Source organism: Microcaecilia unicolor, chromosome 5 (genome assembly GCF_901765095.1).
Source record: "Microcaecilia unicolor chromosome 5, aMicUni1.1, whole genome shotgun sequence".
NCBI classification, from domain to species: domain Eukaryota; kingdom Metazoa; phylum Chordata; class Amphibia; order Gymnophiona; family Siphonopidae; genus Microcaecilia; species Microcaecilia unicolor.
In genome coordinates, this window is record NC_044035.1 from 3775563 (window position 1) to 3800601 (window position 25039).

General features: G+C 48.4%; 1 protein-coding gene across 2 annotated transcripts; it reads left to right on the forward strand.

Annotated features, from left to right (window-relative positions):
- The first annotated feature begins 758 nt into the window (after window positions 1-758).
- Window positions 759-23440, forward strand: NSMCE4A (NSE4 homolog A, SMC5-SMC6 complex component). 2 transcript variants are annotated; one of them, XM_030202592.1, is made up of 10 exons: window positions 759-970; window positions 8078-8158; window positions 16977-17107; window positions 19518-19669; window positions 19978-20077; window positions 20461-20551; window positions 21152-21246; window positions 21426-21474; window positions 22029-22126; window positions 22600-23440. In XM_030202592.1, exons 1-10 carry the CDS (start codon window positions 784-786, stop codon window positions 22660-22662), a joined length of 1047 nt encoding a protein of 348 aa, XP_030058452.1. In that variant the 5' UTR covers window positions 759-783; the 3' UTR covers window positions 22663-23440. The 2 variants fall into 2 exon arrangements, with proteins under 2 accessions (XP_030058452.1, XP_030058453.1); XM_030202593.1 differs by having other exon boundaries at window positions 22029-22117.
- The last annotated feature ends 1599 nt before the right edge of the window (window positions 23441-25039 follow it).

A 25039-nucleotide genomic window follows, 5' to 3' on the forward strand; every position in this document is an offset into this window, starting at 1 on the left:
TGCTTACAGTTGACTAGATAGGCTCACTTCCACTCCTGTCTATTAACTTCCTTGAAGCAGCTCATAGGTTTGGTTGCTTTTTGAGTGTACTGGATGACGGCTGCGCGGAGTGGAAACAGAGATTAACCAAATTGGCTTCCTCCTTGCAGCAGCTCATAGGTTGCTTGCTTTGTTTTGAGTGAAGGGTAATGACGGCTGCGCGGAGTGGAAACAGAGATTAACCAAATCGGCTTCCTCCTTGCAGCAGCTCATAGGTTGCTTGCTTTGTTTTGAGTGAAGGGTAATGACGGCTGCGCAGGGGAGTGGAAACAGAGATTAACCAAATCGGCTTCCTCCTTGCAGCAGCTCATAGGTTGCTTGCTTTGTTTTGAGTGAAGGGTAATGACGGCTGCGCAGGGGAGTGGAAACAGAGATTAACCAAATCGGCTTCCTCCTTGCAGCAGCTCATAGGTCGCTTGCTTTGTTTTGAGTGAAGGGTAATGACGGCTGCGCGGAGTGGAAACAGAGATTAACCAAATCGGCTTCCTCCTTGCAGCAGCTCATAGGTTGCTTGCTTTGTTTTGAGTGAAGGGTAATGACGGCTGCGCGGGGGAGTGGAAACAGAGATTAACCACATTGGCTTCCTTGCTTACAGTGGACTGGATAGGCTCACTTCCACCTTCCTGCTTTTAGCCCAGTGAAGTTGCTTCTGTGATGTGAGCGTGATTCAGAGCGAGGCTTGGAACGCACTGCGTGGCGTCGCTTCCGGGTTCCGTTATTTTCTCTCCTCTTTAGCGGCTGGGAATGGCCGAAGCGAGCAGGAGGTCCGGGGGTTCGGGTCGGACTCCTTCTCGCGGTAGTGCTGAGTGTTCTGGAGGAGAAGAACAGGAGGAGATGCCGGGTGAGGACGGAAACAGCGGGGCAGAAGGGAACGAGGAGACGCGGCGGCACATCCGGCACAAGTACCGGGAGCTGATCAGCTCAGTGCAGCGTGAGTTAAAGGAGGAGATTGGGAGGGGGGGAGGGAGATAAAATACAGCCCCCCCCCAGGACCCCCTCCAACCCCTTAGCAAGGGGGGAGAGAGATAAACTACAGCCCCCCCAGGACCCCCTCCATCCCCTTAGCAGGGGGGGGGAGAGATAAACTACAGCCCCCCCATCCCCTTAGCAGGGGGGAGAGAGATAAACTACAGCCCCCCCCAGGACCCCCTCCAACCCCTTAGCAGAGGGGGGAGATAAACTACAGCCCCCCCCCCCAGGACCCCCTCCAACCCCTTAGCAGGAGGAGGGAGATAAACTACAGCCCCCCCCCCCAGGACCTCCTCCAACCCCTTAGCAAGGGGGGAGAGAGATAAACTACAGCCCCCCCCCCAGGACCCCCTCCAACCCCTTAGCAGAGGGGGGAGATAAACTACAGCCCCCCCCCCCAGGACCCCCTCCAACCCCTTAGCAGGAGGAGGGAGATAAACTACAGCCCCCCCCCCCAGGACCTCCTCCAACCCCTTAGCAAGGGGGGAGAGAAATAAACTACAGCCCCCCCCAGGACCCCCTCCAACCCCTTAGCAGGAGGAGGGAGATAAACTACAGCCCCCCCCCCCAGGACCTCCTCCAATCCCTTAGCAAGGGGGGAGAGAGATAAACTACAGCCCCCCCCCAGGACCCCCTCCAACCCCTTAGCAAGGGGGGAGAGAAATAAACTACAGCCCCCCCCCCCCAGGACCCCCTCCAACCCCTTAGCAGGAGGAGGGAGATAAACTACAGCCCCCCCCCAGGACCTCCTCCAACCCCTTAGCAAGGGGGGAGAGAGATAAACTACAGCCCCCCCCCCAGGACCCCCTCCAACCCCTTAGCAAGGGGGGAGAGAAATAAACTACAGCCCCCCCCCCAGGACCCCCTCCAACCCCTTAGCAGGAGGAGGGAGATAAACTACAGCCCCCCCCCAGGACCTCCTCCAACCCCTTAGCAGGGGGGAGAGAGATAAACTACAGCCCCCCCCCCCAGCACCTCCTCCAACCCCTTAGCAGGAGGAGGGAGATAAACTACAGCCCCCCCCCCCCCAGGACCCCCTCCATCTCCTTAGCAGGGGGGGGGAGAGATAAACTACAGCCCCCCCCCAGGACCCTCTCCAACACCTTAGCAGGAGGAGGGAGATAAACTACAGCCCCCCCCCAGGACCCCCTCCATCTCCTTAGCAGGGGGGGGGAGAGATAAACTACAGCCCCCCCCAGGACCCCCTCCAACCCCTTAGCAGGAGGAGGGAGATAAACTACAGCCCCCCCCCAGGACCCTCTCCAACACCTTAGCAGGAGGAGGCAGATAAACTACAGCCCCCCCCCAGGACCCTCTCCAACACCTTAGCAGGGGGGAGAGAGATAAACTCCAGCCCCCCCAGGACCCCCTCCATCCCCTTAGCAGGGGGGGGGAGAGATAAACTACAGCCCCCCCCCAGGACCCCCTCCAACCCCTTAGCAAGGGGGGAGAGAGATAAACTACAGCCCCCCCCAACCCCTTAGCAAGGGGGGAGAGAGATAAACTACAGCCCCCCCAGGACCCCCTCCATCCCCTTAGCAGGGGGGGAGGAGATAAACTACAGCCCCCCCCAGGACCCCCTCCATCCCCTTAGCAGGGGGGAGAGAGATAAACTCCAGCCCCCCCAACCCCTTAGCAAGGGGGGGGGGAGAGATAAACTACAGCCCCCCCCAGGACCCCCTCCAACCCCTTAGCAAGGGGGGGAGAGAGATAAACTACAGCCCCCCCCCAGGACCCCCTCCAACCCCTTAGCAAGGGGGGAGAGAGATAAACTACAGCCCCCCCCCAGGACCCCCTCCAACCCCTTAGCAGGAGGAGGGAGATAAACTACAGCCCCCCCCCCAGGACCCCCTCCAACCCCTTAGCAGGAGGAGGGAGATAAACTACAGCCCCCCCCCCAGGACCCTCTCCAACACCTTAGCAGGAGGAGGGAGATAAACTACAGCCCCCCCCCAGGACCCTCTCCAACACCTTAGCAGGGGGGGGAGATAAACTACAGCCCCCCCCCAGGACCCCCTCCAACCCCTTAGCAAGGGGGGGAGAGAGATAAACTACAGCCCCCCCCCCCAGGACCCCCTCCAACCCCTTAGCAAGGGGGGAGAGAGATACAGCCCCCCCCCAGGACCCCCTCCAACCCCTTAGCAGGGGGGGGAGATAAACTACAGCCCCCCCCCCAACCCCTTAGCAGGGGGGGGAGATAAACTACAGCCCCCCCCCCAGGACCCTCTCCAACCCCTTAGCAGGGGGGGAGAGAGATAAACTACAGCCCCCCCCCCCAGGACCCCCTCCAACCCCTTAGCAGGGGGGGAGATAAACTACAGCCCCCCCCCAGGACCCCCCTCCAACCCCTTAGCGGGGGGGGGGGAGATAAACTACAGCCCCCCCCCCCAGGACCCTCTCCAACCCCTTAGCAGGGGGGGAGATAAACTACAGCCCCCCCCCCAGGACCCTCTCCAACCCCTTAGCAGGGGGGAGAGAGATAAACTCCAGCCCCCCCAGGACCCCCTCCATCCCCTTAGCAGGGGGGGGGAGAGATAAACTACAGCCCCCCCCCAGGACCCCCTCCATCCCCTTAGCAGGGTGGAGAGAGATAAACTCCAGCCCCCCCCCCAGGACCCCCTCCAACCCCTTAGCAGGGGGGAGAGAGATAAACTCCAGCCCCCCCCAACCCCTTAGCAAGGGGGGAGAGAGATAAACTATAGCCCCCCCCCAGGACCCCCTCCAACCCCTTAGCAAGGGGGGAGAGAGATAAACTACAGCCCCCCCAGGACCCCCTCCATCCCCTTAGCAGGGGGGGAGAGATAAACTACAGGCCCCCCAGGACCCCCTCCATCCCCTTAGCAGGGGGGGAGAGATAAACTACAGGCCCCCCAGGACCCCCTCCATCCCCTTAGCAGGGGGGGAGAGAGATAAACTACAGGCCCCCCAGGACCCCCTCCAACCCCTTAGCAGGGGGGAGAGAGATAAACTACAGCCCCCCCAGGACCCCCTCCATCCCCTTAGCAGGGGGGGAGAGAGAAACTACAGGCCCCCCAGGACCCCCTCCATCCCCTTAGCAGGGGGGAGAGAGAGAAACTACAGCCCCCCCCCAGGACCCCCTCCATCCCCTTAGCAGGGGGGAGAGATAAACTACAGCCCCCCCAGGACCCCCTCCATCCCCTTAGCAGGGGGGGAGAGAGATAAACTACAGCCCCCCCCCCCCCAGGACCCCCTCCAACCCCTCTTCACTATTTCTATAGTTACCACTAGGAGCCACCAGTCAATTCGATATTTATTTATTTGTTACATTTGTATCCCACATTTTCTCACCTATTTGCAGGCTCAGTGTGGCTTACAAGTACCGGAGAAGTGGTTACAGACTCCGGTGTAAACAAATGCAAAGTGATGCTATGATAGGATAAGGTTCGTGTGGAACAGACACAAAGAACAAATTATTAAGAAACTCCAAACTGCGCAAAACACCGCAGTCAGACTTATACTTGGAAAAACGAGATATGAAAGCACAAAACCCCTACATGAAAATCTACACTGGCTCCCAATCAAAGAACGAATTGCCTTCAAAATCTGCACCCTGGTTCACAAAACCAATTTTTTTTTGCAATTGTCCTATTCCCCTTGCGATACAAAGACTTTGTTTTCACTTTACTCCTCACAATGTAACCATAATCGAGTTGTAACAAATTGTACTTCCATCAATACAATATATTGTATGCCACACTGAACCCGCAAATAGGTGGGAAAATGTGGGATACAAATGCAATAAATAAATAAATAAAACCATTCATGGCGAGGCCCCGATCTACATTGCAGACCTCATAGACCTACCAACCAGAAACACAACATGATCAGCACAGACATACCTACATCTCCACTACCCAAGCTGCAAAGGACAAAATACAAATCAACCTATGCATCCAGCTTCTCCTACATAAGCACTCAACTATGGAACGCTCTACCAAACATCATGAAAACAAAGCACGACCTTCTTTCGGAAATTATTAAAAAACAATTTGTTCAAAAAGGCATACCATAATGACCCAACCTAAACACCGGATCCACACAACAAAACTCATACAAGAACTGGACAAAACCTTACCCTTCCTCCTTGACTACCCAATGTACCCTATCACTTATTGATCCTAAATGCAAGTACCACTCTGTATTTCTCATACCAGAATTGGCAATCGCCAGCACGATATCATATAAGCCACATTGAGCCTGCAAATAGGTGGGAAAATGTGGGACACAAATAAATAAATTAGGGAATCGTAGCGAGGACGGAGTTTGTGTCCATTACGTCCTATTTTATAGACCTGTATCATATCTCTCCTCAGCCGTCTTTTTGCCAAGCTGAAGAGCCCAAGCCGTTTCAGCCTTTCCTCATAGGGAAGTTGTCCCATCCCCTTTATCATTTTCCAACATATTTCCCCATGTCCTAACCTTATCCCCTAGTATAGTGGGAAACAATCTACTCCTCCTTCTCCCATCCCCTCTCCCACCATGTACCAGCCTCTATTCTTTTTCATGTCAAAGCAGCACTCTGTTCCTCCCCCCCCCCCCCCCCACCAGGATCTTCTAATATAACCCCTTCCAAGTACCTAACTCTTCTAATCCAAGCCTTCGCCTCTTTGCTGTGTCTTTCCTGGTGTTTATATGTCAACTTCGCTATTAGAATATTTATTTATTTATTTAATTGTTGCATTTGTATCCCACATTTTCCCACCTATTTGCAGACTCAATCTGGCTTACATAGTACCGTCAAGGTGTTTGCCCAGTTGGTTGATAGCAAATACAAGGTTGTATAGTGATCGAATGAGGTATATGTGGAGGGTTGGAAGGAATGAAGATTGTGTGTGTTGTCCAGTACGATCATTAGGCATGCTGTGTTTCTGGGTGAAGAGGTTTACGTAGGGTTGTTGGGGTAGGCGTTTTTGAAGAGGTTGGTTTTTAGTGATTTCCTGAAGTTCAGGTGGTCATGGATTGTTGCCTACTCTTATTTTCCACTAACTGGGGGGCCTCCACTCTCTTTTGGTGCATGGCTAACTCACACACAAATTACAAGTGGACGTTACGAGACTGGGAGACTGGGCGTTAAAATGGCAGATGACGTTTAATGTGAGCAAGTGAAAAGTGACGCATGTGGGAAAGAGGAACCCGAATTATAGCTACGTAAATCAAGGTCCCACGTTAGGAGTCACTGTACAGGAAAGGGATCTAGGCGTCATTGTTGATGATAAATTGATACCCCCCCACTCATTATTTTATAGATCTCTATCATATCTCCCTTTAGCTGTCTTTTCTCCAGGCTGAAGAGCCCTAGTCGCTTTAGCCTTTCCTTATAGGGAAGTCTTCCCATCCCTTTTATCATTTTTGTTGCCCTTCTCTGTACCTTTTCTAATTCCACTATATCTTTTTTGAGATGCGGTGACCAGAATTGAACACAATATTCAAGGTGCGGCTGCACCATGGACCGATACAAAGGCATTATAACATCCTCATTTTTGTTGTCCATTCCTTTCCTAATAATACCTAACATTCTATTTGCTTTCTTAGCCGCCGCCGCACACTGAGCAGAGGGTTTCAACGTATCATCAACAACGACACCAAGATCCCTTTCATGGTCGGTGACTCCTAGTGTGGAACCTTGCATGACGTAGCTATAATTCGGGTTCCTCTTTCCCACATGCATCACTTTGCACTTGCTCACATTAAACGTCATCTGCCATTTAGACGCCCAGTCTCGTAAGGTCCTCGTGTAATTTTTCACAGTCCTGTCGCGATCTAATGACTTTGAATAACTTTGTGTCATCTGCAAATTTAATTACCTCACTAGTTACTCCCATCTCTAGGTCATTTATAAATATGTTAAAAAGCAGCGGTCCCAGCGCAGACCCCTGGGGAACCCCACTAACTACCCTTCTCCATTGAGAATACTGACCATTTAACCCTACTCTCTGTTTTCTATCCTTTAACCAGTTTTTATTCCACAATAGGACACTACCTCCTATCCCATGACGCTCCAATTTCCTCTGGAATCTTTCATGGGGTACTTTGTCAAACGCCTTCTGAAAATCCAGATACACTATATCGACTGGCTCACCTTTATCCACATACAGCAGTCTTTGTATATAAAGTCTCTTCCCAATTTATAAGCAGGTTGATGGGGGGGGGGGGGCATTCCACAAGGTCCACAGGTGTTAAAATTCAGTGGTGCTGGATTCCCCCCCCCCCCCCCCCCCCCATTACCTTCCCCTCTAGCCCTTACTGCAGCCTTCTTCCAACCTGTCTTCTACACAGCTGTGATATTGTTGGACTGGGACCGAGTATGAAAGTTTGGAATCTTCTCCCTCCTTTTTTCCTTCCACTGGTATGTTGGAGAACGGGAAGTGTTTTACCTCAGCTCTGTGCATTTCAGCACGTCTGCAGATAGATTTGCCATGGCCTTGGAAATTTTAAGGCGCTGATGCTTGGAAGGAAGACGGGCCAGTTCAACAAGCATTTGAGTTGTAGAGAGAAAGGAAGGGGATGATCCGTTCTCTCCGTGGTCGCGTACCCCCAAACTGCCTTCAGCTTTATAGAGACAAGGTGTCACTCGCTGACTTACACATAGCAGTGGTGGTTTCCAAACCTGTGCTGTGGGTTCCCCAGCCAGTCAGATTTTCAAAATATCCACTGCTTCCACTGCATGCAAATCTCTCTCATGAATATTCATTGTGGATATCCTGAAAATCTAGCTGGGAAGCCCCCAGGACTGGTTTGGGAATCAACGACATAGAGCGACTCAGTTCGTCAAGATGTTCTTGCTGAGTTCTCGGTGTCCACTTAAAATCAGGCACTTAACACTATCCTCTGTCTTTATCATCATTTTCTAGGACTATACTGAACCCTGTAGCACTATCACTTGAACACAAGCTGTTTGCACCATCACTATGACATTGTTTCACTATTGCTACACCTCTGTGGCTCACTTCCCAGAGCCTGTACCACCACCACTGTTGCTTTTATACTGCTCGTTTGTGGGTCTGTGTAATGGGTGTAATTCGTGAGGTCTGCATTTTGTTTTCTTCAGAGAATCGAGAGGACATGCTGAGTTCTCGCAGTAACAGGCTTACAGAAGTGCTGGAGGAAGCCAACAAACTCTTTGGAGGAGGTAAGGTATAACGCGGGATCTGCTGCAGATCTGGCCGGGCCACATACTTACTATTTAGCACTGATGCTTGTCTGGGACATGGAGCTTCCCCTGTGATGTGCAGCCAGCAGAGTGATCATGGAGGTGTGTTGTAACAGGGGGCTTCCATGCTTTGTATTTTCTACTGCTGCCCTATGACACTTTGAGGCAGATGCAGCAACCAAACGTAAAAAAATGTAAATCGTTAAAGTCCCTAACGATTTTAAAATAACGAAAAATGCACCAAAAAAAAAAGTCACACATGCTGAGATCGGTATTGAAACGTACAATGCATCAAAGAATCACAATACACATCGTTAATCGGCCCCCAAATCATGCGCAGAGCAGCCAAGCGTTATGTTAGCTGCTCTGCGCATGCCACAAACAGTCAAAACACAGTCAAATCACAAGCACATGGCTCCCAAATCAAAACAAAAATAAAAAAAAAAGGGTCGGGAGGGGGCAAGGGCGCTCATCAGGAGCATCCTGTATGGACGGCCTTGCCCCCCCCCCCCCCCGCTCCCCACTTTCCGCCGCTCCCCCCACCCCGAAAAAGCAAAATTCTAGCAGCCCCTGCCCCCCTCCCTTCCTCACTACTCTGTCTCACCTTTGCTCCGCCTCCCGACATCCTCCTACGTAGGTTACTGACGTCAGACAGGGGCGGGCGCAGCAGGAGAGAGACGCGCGACCGAAGCTGGGTGAAGGCAGGCATCAGCTTTCTTCTTGCCCGTGCAGCGCCTTCGGACAGAGGAGAGAGGCGCTGCACGGGCCCGGTAAGAGGGAGGGGGGCCCGATGGAGGAGGGGAATGGCGGCGACGACCCCAAGAGGGGGCGGGGCACAGGGCGGAGGATGTCGGGAGGCGGAGCAAAGGTGAGACAGAGTAGTGAGGAAGGGAGGGGGGCAGGGGCTGCTAGAATTTTGCTTTTTTGGGGTGGGGGGAGTGGCGGAAAGTGGGGAGCGGGGGGGGGGGGGCAAGGCCGTCCGTACAGGACGCTCCTGATGAGCGCCCTTGCCCCCTCCCGATCCTTTTTTTATTTTTTTTTTTTTTGTGTTTTCTGACGTCCTTTGGACCAATCACAGCGCTTTTAGCTCTGCTAATGCGCTGGGATTGGCTCAAAGTTTGTTTTTTCACTTAATGATTTTTCCTGGCACAGAGCTGTCCTAACGAGAGGTCCAGACCTCTCGTTAGATTTCCTGCCTTTTTCCTGCGTAAAGGCAATCGGAAAAGGTTAGTGCATGTCATTTCAATGGGGTTTTCACACTAATTGTTCATCTCCATTCCGTTTTCGTTAGCTGCTGGCTTCCTCGGTAAAAGCCCTTTGATGCATGCAACGGATCAAATTTTCCTCGTTGGAGGGTCATTAAAGGCTCATTTAGCTTTAGTGCATCTGCCTCTTTATCCCTTCAGAGTATTTCCCAGCAGGTGTTGTTTTATCTCTGCATTATAGCTGTAACAGAGGTCTGTTTTCTTTTTAGCTACATTCCCAAAAAGGGAAAAGTAACCTGCAGTGTCATTGGTGAAATATCTTTAGTGCTAATGCTCTGTGTCCTGATTGGTCCAGAAGCCAAAGACCTAGCCCAGATTGTGCTAGAACTCCTCCGTCTCAGTTGGAAGGAGTAAACCTCTGTGCTCTGTTCAATTCCTGTGAGCAGTTTCTTTCCCTGACCTATCCAGGTACTACTTAGGTAGTAAAAAGTGTTCAGCTATATTTAACACCAGATCCTTGTTATTTTACCTGTTCCTGTTTGCTGTTAACTTTTACTGTTCACTGTTCTATTTTTTTTTTTTTTTTTTTTGTATAATAAACCTATTAGTTTGTTAGCTCTGTTGTCCTGGACTGACTAAGAATCATAAGTACATAAGTAGTGCCATACTGGGAAAGACCAAAGGTCCATCTAGCCCAGCATCCTGTCACCGACAGTGGCCAATCCAGGTCAAGGGCACCTGGCACGCTCCCCAAACGTAAAAACATTCCAGACAAGTTATACCTAAAAATGCGGAATTTTTCCAAGTCCATTTAATAGCGGTCTATGGACTTGTCCTTTAGGAATCTATCTAACCCCTTTTTAAACTCCGTCAAGCTAACCGCCCGTACCACGTTCTCCGGCAACGAATTCCAGAGTCTAATTACACGTTGGGTGAAGAAAAATTTTCTCCGATTCGTTTTAAATTTACCACACTGTAGCTTCAACTCATGCCCTCTAGTCCTAGTATTTTTGGATAGCGTGAACAGTCGCTTCACATCCACCCGATCCATTCCACTCATTATTTTATACACTTCTATCATATCTCCCCTCAGCCGTCTCTTCTCCAAGCTGAAAAGCCCTAGCCTTCTCAGCCTCTCTTCATAGGAAAGTCGTCCCATCCCCACTATCATTTTCGTCGCCCTTCGCTGTACCTTTTCCAATTCTACTATATCTTTTTTGAGATACGGAGACCAGTACTGAACACAATACTCCAGGTGCGGTCGCACCATGGAGCGATACAACGGCATTATAACATCCGCACACCTGGACTCCATACCCTTCCTAATAACACCCAACATTCTATTCGCTTTCCTAGCCGCAGCAGCACACTGAGCAGAAGGTTTCAGCGTATCATCGACGACGACACCCAGATCCCTTTCTTGATCCGTAACTCCTAACGCGGAACCTTGCAAGACGTAGCTATAATTCGGGTTCCTCTTACCCACATGCATCACTTTGCACTTGTCAACATTGAACTTCATCTGCCACTTGCACGCCCAATCTCCCAGTCTCGCAAGGTCCTCCTGTAATCGTTCACATTCCTCCTGCGACTTGACGACCCTGAATAATTTTGTGTCATCGGCGAATTTAATTACCTCACTAGTTATTCCCATCTCTAGGTCATTTATAAATACATTAAAAAGCAACGGACCCAGCACAGACCCCTGCGGGACCCCACTAACTACCCTCCTCCACTGAGAATACTGTCCACGCAATCCTACTCTCTGCTTCCTATCTTTCAACCAGTTCTTAATCCATAATAATACCCTACCTCCGATTCCATGACTCTGCAATTTCTTCAGGAGTCTTTCGTGCGGCACTTTGTCAAACGCCTTCTGAAAATCCAGATATACAATATCAACCGGCTCCCCATTGTCCACATGTTTGCTTACCCCCTCAAAAAAATGCATTAGATTGGTGAGGCAAGACTTCCCTTCACTAAATCCGTGCTGACTTTGTCTCATCAGTCCATGTTTTTGTATATGCTCTGCAATTTTATTCTTAATAATAGCCTCCACCATCTTGCCCGGCACCGACGTCAGACTCACCGGTCTATAATTTCCCGGATCTCCTCTGGAACCCTTCTTAAAAATCGGAGTAACATTGGCTACCCTCCAGTCTTCCGGTACTACACTCGATTTTAGGGACAGATTGCATATTTCTAACAGTAGCTCCGCAAGTTCATTTTTTAGTTCTATTAATACTCTGGGATGAATACCATCAGGTCCCGGTGATTTACTACTCTTCAGCTTGCTGAACTGACCCATTACATCCTCCAAGGTTACAGAGAATTCGTTTAGTTTCTCCGACTCCCCCGCTTCAAATATTCTTTCCGGCACCGGTGTCCCCCCCAAATCCTCCTCGGTGAAGACCGAAGCAAAGAATTCATTTAATTTCTCCGCTACGGCTTTGTCCTCCCTGATCGCCCCTTTAACACCATTTTCGTCCAGTGGCCCAACCGACTCTTTGGCCGGTTTCCTGCTTTTAATGTATCTAAAAAAAATTTTTACTATGTATTTTTGCTTCCAACGCTAATTTCTTCTCAAAGTCCTTTTTTGCCCTCCTTATCTCCGCTTTGCATTTGGCTTGGCATTCCTTATGATCTATCCTGTTACTTTCAGTTGGTTCTCTTCTCCACTTTCTGAAGGATTGTTTTTTGGCTCTAATGACTTCCTTTATCTTACTGTTTAGCCACGCCGGCTGACGTTTAGTCTTTTTTCCCTTTTTTCTAATACGTGGAATATATTTGTCCTGAACCTCCAGGATGGTGTTTTTAAACAGCATCCACGCCTGACGCAAGTTTTTTACTCTGCGAGCTGCTCCTTTCAGTCTTTTTTTCACCATTTTTCTCATTTTGTCGTAATCACCTTTTCTATAGTTAAACGCTAGCGTACTTGATTTCCTAGTTTCACTTCCTTCAATGCCAATATCAAAACCGATCATATTATGATCACTGTTGTCAAGCGGCCCTCGTACCGTTACCCCCTGCACTAGATCATGAGCACCACTAAGGACTAAGTCTAGTATTTTTCCTTCTCTTGTCGGCTCCTGAACTAGCTGTTCCATGAAGCTGTCCTTGATTTCATCAAGAAATCTTATGTCCCTTGCGTGTACAGATGTTACATTAACCCAGTCTATATGCGGGTAATTGAAATCCCCCATTATTATTGTGTTGCCCAGTTTGTTTGCGTCCCTGATTTCCTTTAACATTTCCGCATCCGTCTGTTCGTCCTGGCCAGGCGGACGGTAGTACACTCCTATCACTATCCTTTTCCCCTTTGCACATGGAATTTCAATCCACAGTGATTCCAAGGAGTGTTTTGTTTCCTGCAGAATTTTCAATCTATTTGATTCAAGGCTCTCGTTAATATACAATGCTACCCCTCCACCAATCCGATTCACCCTATCACTACGATATAATTTGTACCCCGGTATGACAGTGTCCCACTGGTTATCCTCCTTCCACCAGGTCTCAGAGATGCCTATTATATCTAATTTTTCATTTAGTGCAATATATTCTAACTCCCCCATCTTATTTCTTAGGCTCCTGGCATTCGCATATAGACATTTCAAACTATGTTTGTTGTTCCTAAGTACATCATGCTTAGTACTTGACAGTATTAATTGGCAATCTTTTGTCTGATTTTTATTGTTATTTAAGGATACCCGATCTACTACAATCTCTTTTGCAACCTCACTATCAGGATACTCTATCTTCCCTGTTATGGTGATATCTTTGAAAGATACCTTATCCCGAACCATGCTCTTTTGAGCGACTGTCGGCCTTCCCCCCATTTCTAGTTTAAAAGCTGCTCTATCTCCTTAAACGCCGATGCCAGCAGCCTGGTCCCACTCTGGTTAAGATGGAGCCCATCCTTTCGGAATAGGCTCCCCCTTCCCCAGAATGTTGCCCAGTTCCTAACAAATCTAAAGCCCTCCTCCCTGCACCATCGTCTCATCCACGCATTGAGACTCTGGAGCTCTGCCTTTCTCTTGGGCCCTGCGCGTGGCACAGGTAGCATTTCAGAAAATGCTACCCTGGAGGATCTGGATTTCAGCTTTCTACCTAAGAGCCTAAATTTTGCTTCCAGAACCTCTCTCCCACATTTTCCTATGTCATTAGTATCCACATGTACCAAGACAGCCGTCTCCTCCCCAGCACTATATAAAATCCTATCTAGGTGACGCGTGAGGTCCGCCACCTTCGCACCAGGCAGGCAAGTCACCAGGCGATCCTCACGTCCACCAGCCACCCAGCTATCTATATGCCTAATGATCGAATCACCAAGTACAACAGCTGTCCTAACCTTTCCCTCCCGGGCAATATTTGGAGATATATCCTCGGTGCGAAAGGATAGTACATCCCCTGGTGGGCAGGTCCTGGCTACAGGAGTACTTCCTACTTCACCAGGGTGATGCTCTCCTTCTAGGAGACCTCCCTCCTCCAAGGTAGCACAGGGGCTACCTGACTGGAGGTGGGACTTCTCTACAACATCCCTGTAGGTCTCCTCTATGTACCTCTCTGTCTCCCTCAGCTCCATCAACCTGGCAGTTTGTGCTGTCGGTCTGTGGGTGTTTTCCAGGAACTGTGGAACCCCCTAGGATTGTGGCCCCAGTCCCCATAGAAACCACTGGGGAAATAACTTGCGAGTGGGAGGACTTGTCCAGAGGCAAGTGGGACCCAGCAGGCGGGTGGAGGGTATGCCAGTGTAGGGGCACATGCATGGGTGTAGTTGGGCCTGGGCAGTGCTGGGCCAGACCCTCCAAATAGCCACAGGATTAAGGGTGCTAGGGGTAATGCTAAGGCGTTGCGTGACAGACCCGTCTCTCGGTCAACACCTTGTAATGTCACCAAATGGAGTATGAAGACAAAAATGTAACATTTAGTTCTCAAACATAAGCCTAGGTAAGATATCATGTGAATGGCACTTCCATAACTATATGAAAGAAATTACTACAGAAATATGCATGGAGTTACCACCAAGCATCCCACGGTTATATGCGCTGTTTACAGTTCACTGCCACCCTCAGGTACGAACAGACTAAGCCCGCTCGGAACAGGAAATTTCATTCAGGTACTCTAGGTAACTGAAAAAGGTGTCGAAGGGGACGTGACAATTATAGAAATCTGACGGTGCATGTACCATGCATCCTTTTCCATAGTATCAGTTTTTTGGTGGACTTAGAGATGCCAGTCACATGATACCTTAAAAAAAAAAAAGTACCAATCACAGTCTTCTGAATATTGAACTCAGTGACAGGCCTGAACCTTCCTCATAGAGCAGGGTATGTTGCATTTATCTCAGTCTCTAATTTGCTGTTTAATTTGGATTAAGTGCCTTTCATTTCAGCAGTAGCTGAAGCTGTTTTGAATTTAGATACACTAGGTCTGGTGCTTTAGCCCAGAGGCTCAGAATCTAAGGGGCCCTTTTACTAAGCTGCATTAGGTGGTACCATGTGACTAACACAGCTTAAAATGCGCCCAGTCGTCTGCGGTAAGTGCCAAATCAGCCGGGGCTAACTATGCACGAGAACGTCAGGGAGCGAAGAGTGGCTGTTGCACTAACTGCTTCGTGGTTGAATAGCTAATGAGGGCAAATCCGTGTAAGGCTACTCCTGAGACCATTGTTCTCTGCCCTACCTTTGTACTTGAGGCAGCGGAGGGTTCGGTGACTTGCCCAAGGAGTGGCAGCGGGATTCGAAGCTGGGTAGTTGGCTCGGTAACTCTGCCCACTAGGGCACCCTCTTTCTGAAGCACAGCAGGTACAATTTAGTTAACAGCATAAATACAATGAACGAAAAAGAGGCAGATGGAATGATACAGTATCAGAATTGTACATAAGTATTGCCACACTGGGAAAGACCAAAGGTCCATCGAGCCCAGCATCCTGTTTCCAACAGTGGCCAATCCAGGTCACAAATACCCAGCAAGATCCCAAAAAAGTACAAAACATTTTATACTGCTTATCCCAGAAATAGTGGATTTTCCCCAAGTCCATTTAATAACTGTCTATGGACTTTTCCTTTAGGAAGCCGTCCAAACCTTTTTTAAACTCCGCTAAGCTAACCACCATTACCACATTCTCTGGCAACGAATTCCATCCTGCAGTTCATAAGGGGCAGTATGGCTTGGATTTAGCCTTGTCTAGGATTCTTTAGGATGTTGGCATTTTACTTATATTTACTTCTGGTATTTTACTCTTTGTGTTGTTTAATTTGTATTTGTGGAATATAAATATTTAAATAACATACCAAGGTGAAGTTGGAAGTTCTTTTTAATCAGGCCAGTGGCACTCAAGCACTAAGAAGACACACAGAAATCAACCCAGCTGCATTATGACACACTCAGGTCAGAGGGTAACAGAGTATGGTAAGGGCTGCCCCTGCGGGTAGGAGACCGATGCTCAGTTCCTGGACTGGCAGTTCCCGTTGCCTCTGGAGTGAGGGATGTGAATAGCTTTGCTGGTCAGACTCTAGGAAGAGGAGACCTAGCCTAAGGATGACTTCAGCAACCTGAGAACCAGGGGAACTGGGTTCAGTTCCCACTGCAGCTCCTTGTGATTCTGGGCAAGTAACTTAACCCTCCACTGTCCCAGATACAGAAAAGAAGTATCTTATATAATAAAACGCACTTCCAACATTCTGAAGCTGACTGCATGGCTGAGGCATTCCTGCTCTCTGAATCCATCTCCTGAATTGATATCATGTACTTCCGGGTTCTTCACAAGCAGAAGTGACCAACCACACAAGGTTTCTCGGCTTCAGAATGTTGGAGGTACATTCTATTAAATAGGATTGGTCAGTTCCTTGAAGCATAGCCAGAGTTCAGCGTCCTGCACAGTAATGCTCAGACACCAGAGAGAGAGGAGGGGGGCTGACACCAGAGGGGGGGAGGTATCTCTGTCACACACACACTCTCTCTCTCTTTCACAGTCAATGTCTTTCTCTCTCCCACACACTGTCTCTCACACACTCTGTCTCACACTGTATCACATTCACTCTCTGTGTCACACAGCCACTTGCACACTCTCTTGGTCTCATACACTCAGTCTCACAGAGAGTCTGTGTCTCACACACACTCTCTCTCTCGCACACACTGTATCTGTGTGAAACACTCTCTCTCTCACACTGTGTCTCACATACGCACTTGCACACACTCTCATTCTCACACACACACTCGCACCCAGACTCTCTCTCTCTCTCTCTCACACTGTGTCTCACATACGCACTTGCACACACTCTCATTCTCACACACACACTGTCTCAAACATACACACTCCGAGGAAAACCTTGCTCGCGCCCGTTTCATTTGTGTCAGAAACGGGCCTTTTTTACTAGTCTGTATATAATATGTAAACCTTTTGATTGTAACCATCAAATCCCTCCCCTATCCCTTTTCCTTAGCTCCATCAGGCGCAGTTGTTCTTTATGGCTGTGGGCTGTCCTGTCACACTGGTTCCCTCAGGCACAGTCATGTATATACAGGCACATTACATGTTACCTTTTCAGGCCACACTGACTCTCGTTTCTGGAATGTTTTGATCTGGACAGTTTCCCGGGCCCGGGAGGCAGCTCTGGATGCCCAGTTTCTGGTCTTGGCATCTAATCTGGGAAAGGAAAAAGCCAGCCAGCTGCACTCGGATATGATCGTGTTTGATCCAACAGCATTTGCAGAAGATTTGGTAAGTAAAGAAAAGTGGCTGTGTGCTGCAGGTGTCTAGCGGATTTTCTGCTTTAGTCTCATCCGAAGAAACAAATCTATCAGCTCGTTTGTTAAATATTGTGATTGAGTTATGTGGAGTCTGGGAAGAAACACAGCCTTGCTTGAGGGCAGGTGAGATGCTCACAGTCACTTACGATGGATGAATTAGCTGTGAGTTGCCGAAGCAGCTTGTACTGTGGCTCAGGGGAACAGTTTCGGTCCCAGTGTAGACTGTGCTGCAGGAAGCCCATATCTGGGATTTCCTTCTGTCAGACCTTCCAGTATTGTCAGCGATACCCAGCTGCCCCCTGTACCCTTTTCTATTTTCCTCAGACAAATCTCAATCATTAAGTGATAGATCTAGTATAGGAAAGCAAAAACAGTTGAGCAGTGAGAGATTTTCAGTTTTATAATAGAAAGGCCTTAGTAATTTGGAGCGTTTTGATTCCTCAGTAGTTCTTTCTGGTTTCTGTGCACACCCAGGGTAATTATTCCCCCCCCCCCCCCCCGCCCCACACACACACACACACACACACCCTGAGAGAGAGAGAGACTTTATATCAGTGGTCAAGTAAAATGTATAGATATCCTATATAATAAAAGGCACCTCCAACATTCTGAAGCTGGCTGCATGGCTGAGGCATTCCTGCTCTCTCTATCCATCTCCTGAATTGACATCACGTACTTCCGGGTTCCTCACAAGCAGAAGTGACCAACCACACGAGGTTTCTCGGCTTCAAAATGTTGGAGGTGCATTCTATTAAATAGGATTGGTCAGTTCCTTGAAGCACAGCCAGAGCTCAGCCTCCTGCACAGTAACGCTCAGACACCAGAGAGAGGGAGGGGGGGGGGGGCTGACACCAGAGAGGGGGGGGAGGTATCTCTGTCACACACACACACTCTCACAGTCAATGTCTTTCTCTCTCACTCTCTGTATCACATTCACACTCTGTGTCACACAGTCATTCACACACTCTTGGTCTCATACACTCAGTCTCACAGAGAGTCTGTGTCTCACACACTCTCTCTTGCACACACTGTATCTGTGTGAAACACACTCTCTCTCTCACATTGTGTCTCACATACGCACTTGCACACACTCTCATTCTCAGACACACTCGCACCCAGACTCACTCTCTCTCTCTCTCACACACACACTACATTCGCACATTCACTCACTCTCACATACACTCTCTCAAACATACACACTCCGAGGACCTTGCTAGCGCCCGTTTCATTTGTGTCAGAAACGGGCCTTTTTTTACTAGTGTATAATAATAATTTAAAAAGTAGCAACAGACTGCAGAAAGAGCTGGTATGTATAGGCTAAAATGGAGGCTGCTGCTGCAGTCAGGTTCAAGAACCTAATAGGATGAGAGTCTTATGACAAAGCCCTTTGAGAATAAAATTCTCCCTTCCTTTTCTCTTCTGAGTGGGGGTGATCACATCTCAGTATTTTCTTCCTTCCCTTCCCCATTCTCCCCAACTTGTGTTTCTGGGTATCTCCTTTCGGCATAGGTAGCTGCAGGCCCACTTTCTCCTCAAAGACTAGCTGACCCACAGGAATTGCTCTCCTGTAGTTGAGGAGGGGGGGGGGGGGTCCTTTTTCATTTAATCGCGTTATGTGTTTCTTTGGCGGTATGTGTAAAACTGCAGTGCAAGTAAAATGGTGGGATTCTTTTCAGTCTCTGCTCCAGCTGCCTCAACTCCCATCAAGTTGAAGGAGACACTGCAGAGCAAAAAGCAGTTGCCCTGTTCCCTTCTCCAGCCCCTGCCCTCCTGATCTCTCTGATGCTATGTGAAGGGGAAGGGCTGGAAGAGTGAATTGCAGCACTCGGGTATGGGGATGAAATGGTGTCGTCAAAATTTGTGCTAGAGCTAACTGCCTCCGTTCCCAGTCTGCACCTGAAAAGAGCTGAATTAGCATTCTTTTGAGGTGCAGGATCTTTCTCAGGGCCAGCCCAACCATTAGGCAAGACGAGGGAGTATCCTGGGCAGCAATGAGCAGTCGCAATCAAAGGGGGGAGGTATAAGGCTGAAGGGTTCTCCCAGGGTACCGGCTCTGATCTTTCCCTATCGGGGAAAGAGCCAGAGGGTCTGCATGCAGATAATCCACAGCCATCTCTTCCTGTTGTGCCGTGTAGTCTAGCTCACTGTACTGTGGGATGCTGACATTTCTGTAGCACATAAGCACCGCCATACTGTGAAAAGACCAAGGGTCCATCAAGCCCAGCATCCTGTCTCCGACAGTGGCCAATCCAGGCTTCAAGAACCCGGCAAACCCCCCCCCCCCAAAAAAAAAAAAAAACAACAACAACTTGACCCATGTGTGCTGTGCATTGCAGGAGCTGCCCTTGCCCGGGGTCAAAGCTTTTTTTTGTATCATACAGTTGACGTTTATGGGGCTGAACCGCTTGGAAGGAGTGGAGAGTGACGATGAAGAGGATGGCATGGCTAATGGCTTCCTACCATCAGACGCCTGGCAGAGAGTAGGAATTGAAGCGGAGAAATACTTCAAGAGGGCTCCTACGTTCCATTACATGTAAGAACCTCCCTATGCCAGGGGCTGTGCCAGAGAGAGGGTGGTTATGACATCTGGGTGTACTGAAGTGGGGTAGAGGGAAGCAGGATTATGTGAGGCTGGAGGCTTTCTGCTCTGCCAAATGACGCTGTTCAGAATAACCCCTTTATCTGGTTCTTCCATTTCTAGAAAGGTCTTTTGCCCTGTCCTGATTCCAAAGGAGGAGCCGCTGTTTGCTTTTGGTTTGGATCAGCCTGCACACATTGCTTCCTCTTAATACTTCAAACCAGCTTGGAAAATTGAGTTCATCTGTGATTGCTTTGTTCTAGGTTGGGCTCCTTCAAGATGGATCCTCCAGTACCGAAACAACGTCTGGAGAGGCAGAAACAGAAGCCCAGTACGGAGGAACGCAGGGCCATGCCTGCACAGGTGGGGTCAGGGGGCAGGGCTGAGAGCTTCTTGTATTGTTCAAATCTTTATTGTCAGGAACTTCACAGTTAAAGCACAACTGAATATGTAGAAAAAACTCAGCAAAGAAACAGAAGAACAGCAATCCTTGCAGTCACATAAACAAGTCAAACACAGCGAGGATGACAAATGATTGAACAGCAGACAAGACCTGAAGCCATTGATGCTCCTGCCCCCTGATCCAGTTGCTTCTGACTGTGCAGAATTCCTCTAGGTTTAAGCTTTGAATGAAAGAAAGAAACACGTACCCATTAATGTGTGCTGCAAAAGACATAACTTCATTTGACAGTCCGTGACTTTGCACGGAAGGATACTAATATTGCTTTGCGTTTCTGTGTTTTCAGCTGAAGAAGATGGAGGAGTCTCACCAGGAAGCCACCGAGAAGGAAGTTGAAAGGATATTGGGCTTACTGCAGACATATTTCAAGGAGGATCGTAAGTTCCCACCTGTACAATAGTGAGATGATTAGTAAATATCGTCTCCAGATATAGGATGACGCCACACCACAAGCTTGCATTTAAATGCTGAACTCATATGACCTCATGGATTTGTTCACGTGCAGATGGGTTGGACATGGATGAGGCAGCAGAGCTGAATGTGGTGATGGGTAAAGGTGGACTTTGGAGGAAGGGATGAGCTTGTCTTTGGGAGGCTGGGGTCATCAAACAGCTATAGAGAGCATCTGAGGGCTTGAGATTTGAGGTGAGCCTCTTACGGGATGAGGAATTCTAGAAAAGCTTTGGAAGCCTCCTTCAGAGCAATTTACATTCTGTAGGAGGGTGCTTGATATCAGAAACGGTACTTTAAGACAGTCAGTTTTAGAAGCCTTTTTATAAGCGGCACATACAGCAGTAAGAGATGCAAATATTTTATATAATTCACTTCCGTGCAAATTTCAAGGGGGTACTTTTTGTAAAGGCACAACAGAATTTCCCTTGAAGTGCTTGGGGGGTGTCAGCTCTGCTCCTTTCTTCCTGTCAGCAGCTCCGTATGTCCTGACTTTGCTATCTCGTTTGTTATTTTCCCCGCCGTAGCTGAAACACCGATCTCCTTCTTTGACTTTGTGATTGACCCGGCTTCCTTCGCTCGCACAGTAGAGAATATCTTTCACGTGTCTTTTATCATACGGGTAAGTTGCTGGTGTAAGCCAGGGAGGGATTTGACTGAAATCTCTCGCCCCTTGGGCAGATGGGGGAGGTGAGTGGGACAGCAGCCATCCACAGCACTGAATGCACTTTTCAACTCGTCCTTTTATCTGTTAAGGAAGGTTCATTAGCAAATCCTGGACATCATTCTGTTTTCTTCCAGGATGGCTTTGCGAGAATAAAGCTGGATCAGGACAAACTCCCAGTTATAGGTAAGCAGCCAGGGTAAATTTAGAAAGCTTAAGGCTTTGTGCAAAGTATGTTAATGATTGAGGGAGAATAGATAACAAGGTCGATCCAACCTCTAATAGGCAGAAAGGACTGACAGATTGGTACAGACACTGTTTCTATGTGGGGGAGGTACTAGCAGCCATTTTGCCTGAGGAACAACTGGGAATGGCCTGTTGGCCAGAAGAGGCTACTTGACTACCAGGGCATTTAAAGGTAGGTCCGGGGAGGGCCTTTCAGGTATTGGGAGGGTGACCGGCTGGCTGGGAGGATTTGCTCTCTGCCAGGAAGGGTGGGTGGTGGGACAGGAGGATCCGCTCTCTTTGGGGGAGAGGGGGGTGGCGGCCCAGGAAGACCCATTTTTTTTGCCAAAAGAGAGGGGGGGGGGGGGGGGAAGGTGCTGTTTTTGTTTTCAGCTAAAACCGAACGGAGAATTTCAGCTGCTGATTCAGTTTCACTCACCCTCTAGTCGTATGTAAGCCAGGAGTATTTAGAAACTGTGGCAAAGGTCTGAATGTCTGTGGATTCTTTCTTGCAGAACCTGCAGCGAATGAAGGCCAAGGAACTGAGCAGGAGAACCAGTCGCGCTACCAAGGCGTAATTTCCTTAAGCCCAGAGGACTGGAAGGTGCAGGACGTTAGTCCATCTTCCTGCTGTAACTTTTATAAGAGCAGCACGGGGTGTGGGATCCGGGTGACATAGGGCAGCTGGGCAGAGTGGGTTTAAGGAACTGTGGACTTTATTCTCACCTCTATACTTCTTACTCTGTCATGTTTGATTGTGTATTTTTAAAAGTTGACGAAATCCTCAGCCTGTGTCTTCACTGTAATGTAATTTCAAAGTTGAAATCAGTGTTTAATTAACAGCTTTGAAGGGAGCGGCCAGATAGCTAAGAAATGATTTTAGGAAAGGAGTAACTGTGACGCAGATGGGATGGGTGCAGTGTCTGTCTCCAGAGCTGCAAAGGTGGTGTGTGCTTTTCATATGTTCAGTAAGAAGGAGCTTCTCTTATGTCCCTCTGTGCATGCTTCATTGCTGTTTGCATTCTTGTGGTCATGAGCATTATAAAATGTTGACTTTGTTGGGTTTTTTTTTTTCTTTTCTCTTAGGAAATCATAGAAACTTTTGAAATCACAGACCCAATGATCCCTCCGTCACCTGCTTCTGAGTGAGACTCCTCTGTTGTTAGCCTGTGCTCACTTTTTACAGGCGACCAGGAGGTAGCACCCCGGAGGCGTCCAGATGAGCGCAGGGTCCTTCGCCTCCTCCCGAAACAGCAGCAGCTGCTCATTCAGCTGGAGATTTAGAAGACAGGCTTTGGGATATCTTGGGATGATTTCTCTGCTTCTTTTACCGTTGTGCATTGAAGCACATCAGGGCGCTGCTGTACTTTTAATCAGACTCCCTGATGGCATTGCACCGAGGCATAGAAAAGACGAAGAGCAGTTCACAAACGGCCATCACAGTCTGCCTTTTGGTGTAAAAGGTGCAGTTAATAAAAGGATCTGGGACTTCTCCCATTAGCTGCTGCTGTGTAATAATCCCATTCAGTCTGCATGGCTGAGACCAGCACATCAGGCTCTCAGGGACCTAGATCTGCTCGTGCTTGTCTGCAAAATGCTGCAGCTCCTTATCTTAATCGGGACTTGGAGAACTAGTGGAACGGGAATTCCCAGTGTGTCCTTCTCCCTGCCGATCTGCACAGCTGGGGACCCTTCATGGATGAGATGCAGATGTTTTCTTCCAAACTTGCCCAGCCAATACTAACTGCAGAAGACATGCAACAAGCTCCATTGCCACCTTGAGCAGCAGGATCTGTGTGTACTAGAGTACCGTTTGTTGGTATTACCTTTTCTGACATAGCTGTGGCATTATAAAAAAAAAAAACCCACTTTATTTTATTATGATGTTGTATCAATTCTTGTATTGTTTACTAATAAAAGTAACAGTTTGAGCCTAATGGGATTGTCTTTGTTTTTCCTGGAATACCTCTGCTATTTTGGGGGCTTGGAACTGAGATGTAGTCATAGCCCCCTTTACCCCAAGTTCTAGCCTGGTCAGCAGTGGCCCAGTCCGTGTTAACTGAATAACATCATCTGCTGGGCACTCTGGAAAGGGGCAAGCCATGAAACCAGAATCCCTTAATGTTCGGCCAAAATCCATAAGATCATGAATGTTGCCGTACTGGGACAGACTTAAGGTCCATCAAGTTCAGTATTCTGTTTCCAACAGTGGCCAATCCAGGTTAAAAGTACCTGGCAAGATTCCAAAACAGTAAAACAGATTTTATTTATTTATTTTTGGTACACTTATGCTGCTTATCCTAGAAATAAGCAATGAATTTTTCCAATTCTGTCTTAATAATGGCTTATGGACTTTTGTTGTAGGAAATTATCCACACTTTTTTTTTTTAAACCCTGCTAAGCTAACTGTTTTTACCACATTCGCTGACAATGAATTCCAGAAGCAATGGTCTAAACATGGAGGAGCTGGAAGAAATCTGGGACAGTTTTTTTCAAAGGTACAGATTTGGAAAAGACTATTAAACATTTCGGAGTGTTTGAATATACTGGGGAAAACTGTCAGGGCTGGCATTGTAAAGAGGAAGAAACTGCCTTGATCAGACTAGCCCTCCAAAGCTGGTAGTTGTGGTTGAAGGGAACAGCTGTGGAGAATTACAGTGAGGCCTAAAATTACTGCAAAAGAATTACAGTGGTCTCTGGCTGAGACTGAGGGACATCAAACAGTTTCAAGATTAGTCCATAAACCTGATGAGGGTGGAAGCCACTGCTGATGGAAAGTTATTGAGCTTAGACGAGATTGGGTAGCAAAACCGGTGGCGGGAGATGGAGATTGTGCTGGGCAGACTTATACGGTCTGTGCCAGAGCCGATGGTGGTAGGCGGGACTGATGGTTTGGAGGCGGGGATAGTGCTGGGCAGACTTAAACGGTCTGTGCCCTGAAAAGGACAGGTACAAATCAAGGTAAGATATACACAAAAAGTAGCACATGTGAGTTTATCTTGTTGGGCAGACTGGATGGTCCGTGCAGGTCTTTTTCTGCCGTCATCTACTATGTTACTATTATTAAAAATTAAATTTTTTTTTAGGGGGGGGGGGGGGTGGGGGTTGCTGGGTTCTTGAAGCCTGAATTGGCTGCTGTTGGAGACAGGATGCTGGGCTTGATTGACCACTGGTCTTTTCCCAGTAGGGCGGTGCTTATGTTCTTAATATGCCACCAATAATAAAAAAACAACAACGACGTGGATTCAGCAGCTCACAGGTTTGCTTGACTTACCTAAGTGGCTTCAACTGTTGACATCATCCCGCTTTCTGCTTGCTTCAATCTAACAACCTAATACAATCAATGGTACTAAGCCATGCAGACTACTGCAATGGAATTTATGCAGGATGTAAAGAACAACTCACAAAGAAACTCCAGACAGCTCAAAACACAGCAGCCAGGCTGATATTTGGTAAAACTCGATTCGAAAGCGCCAAACCCCTCCGAGAAACACTGCATTGGCTCCCAATCAAAGAACGTATTAAC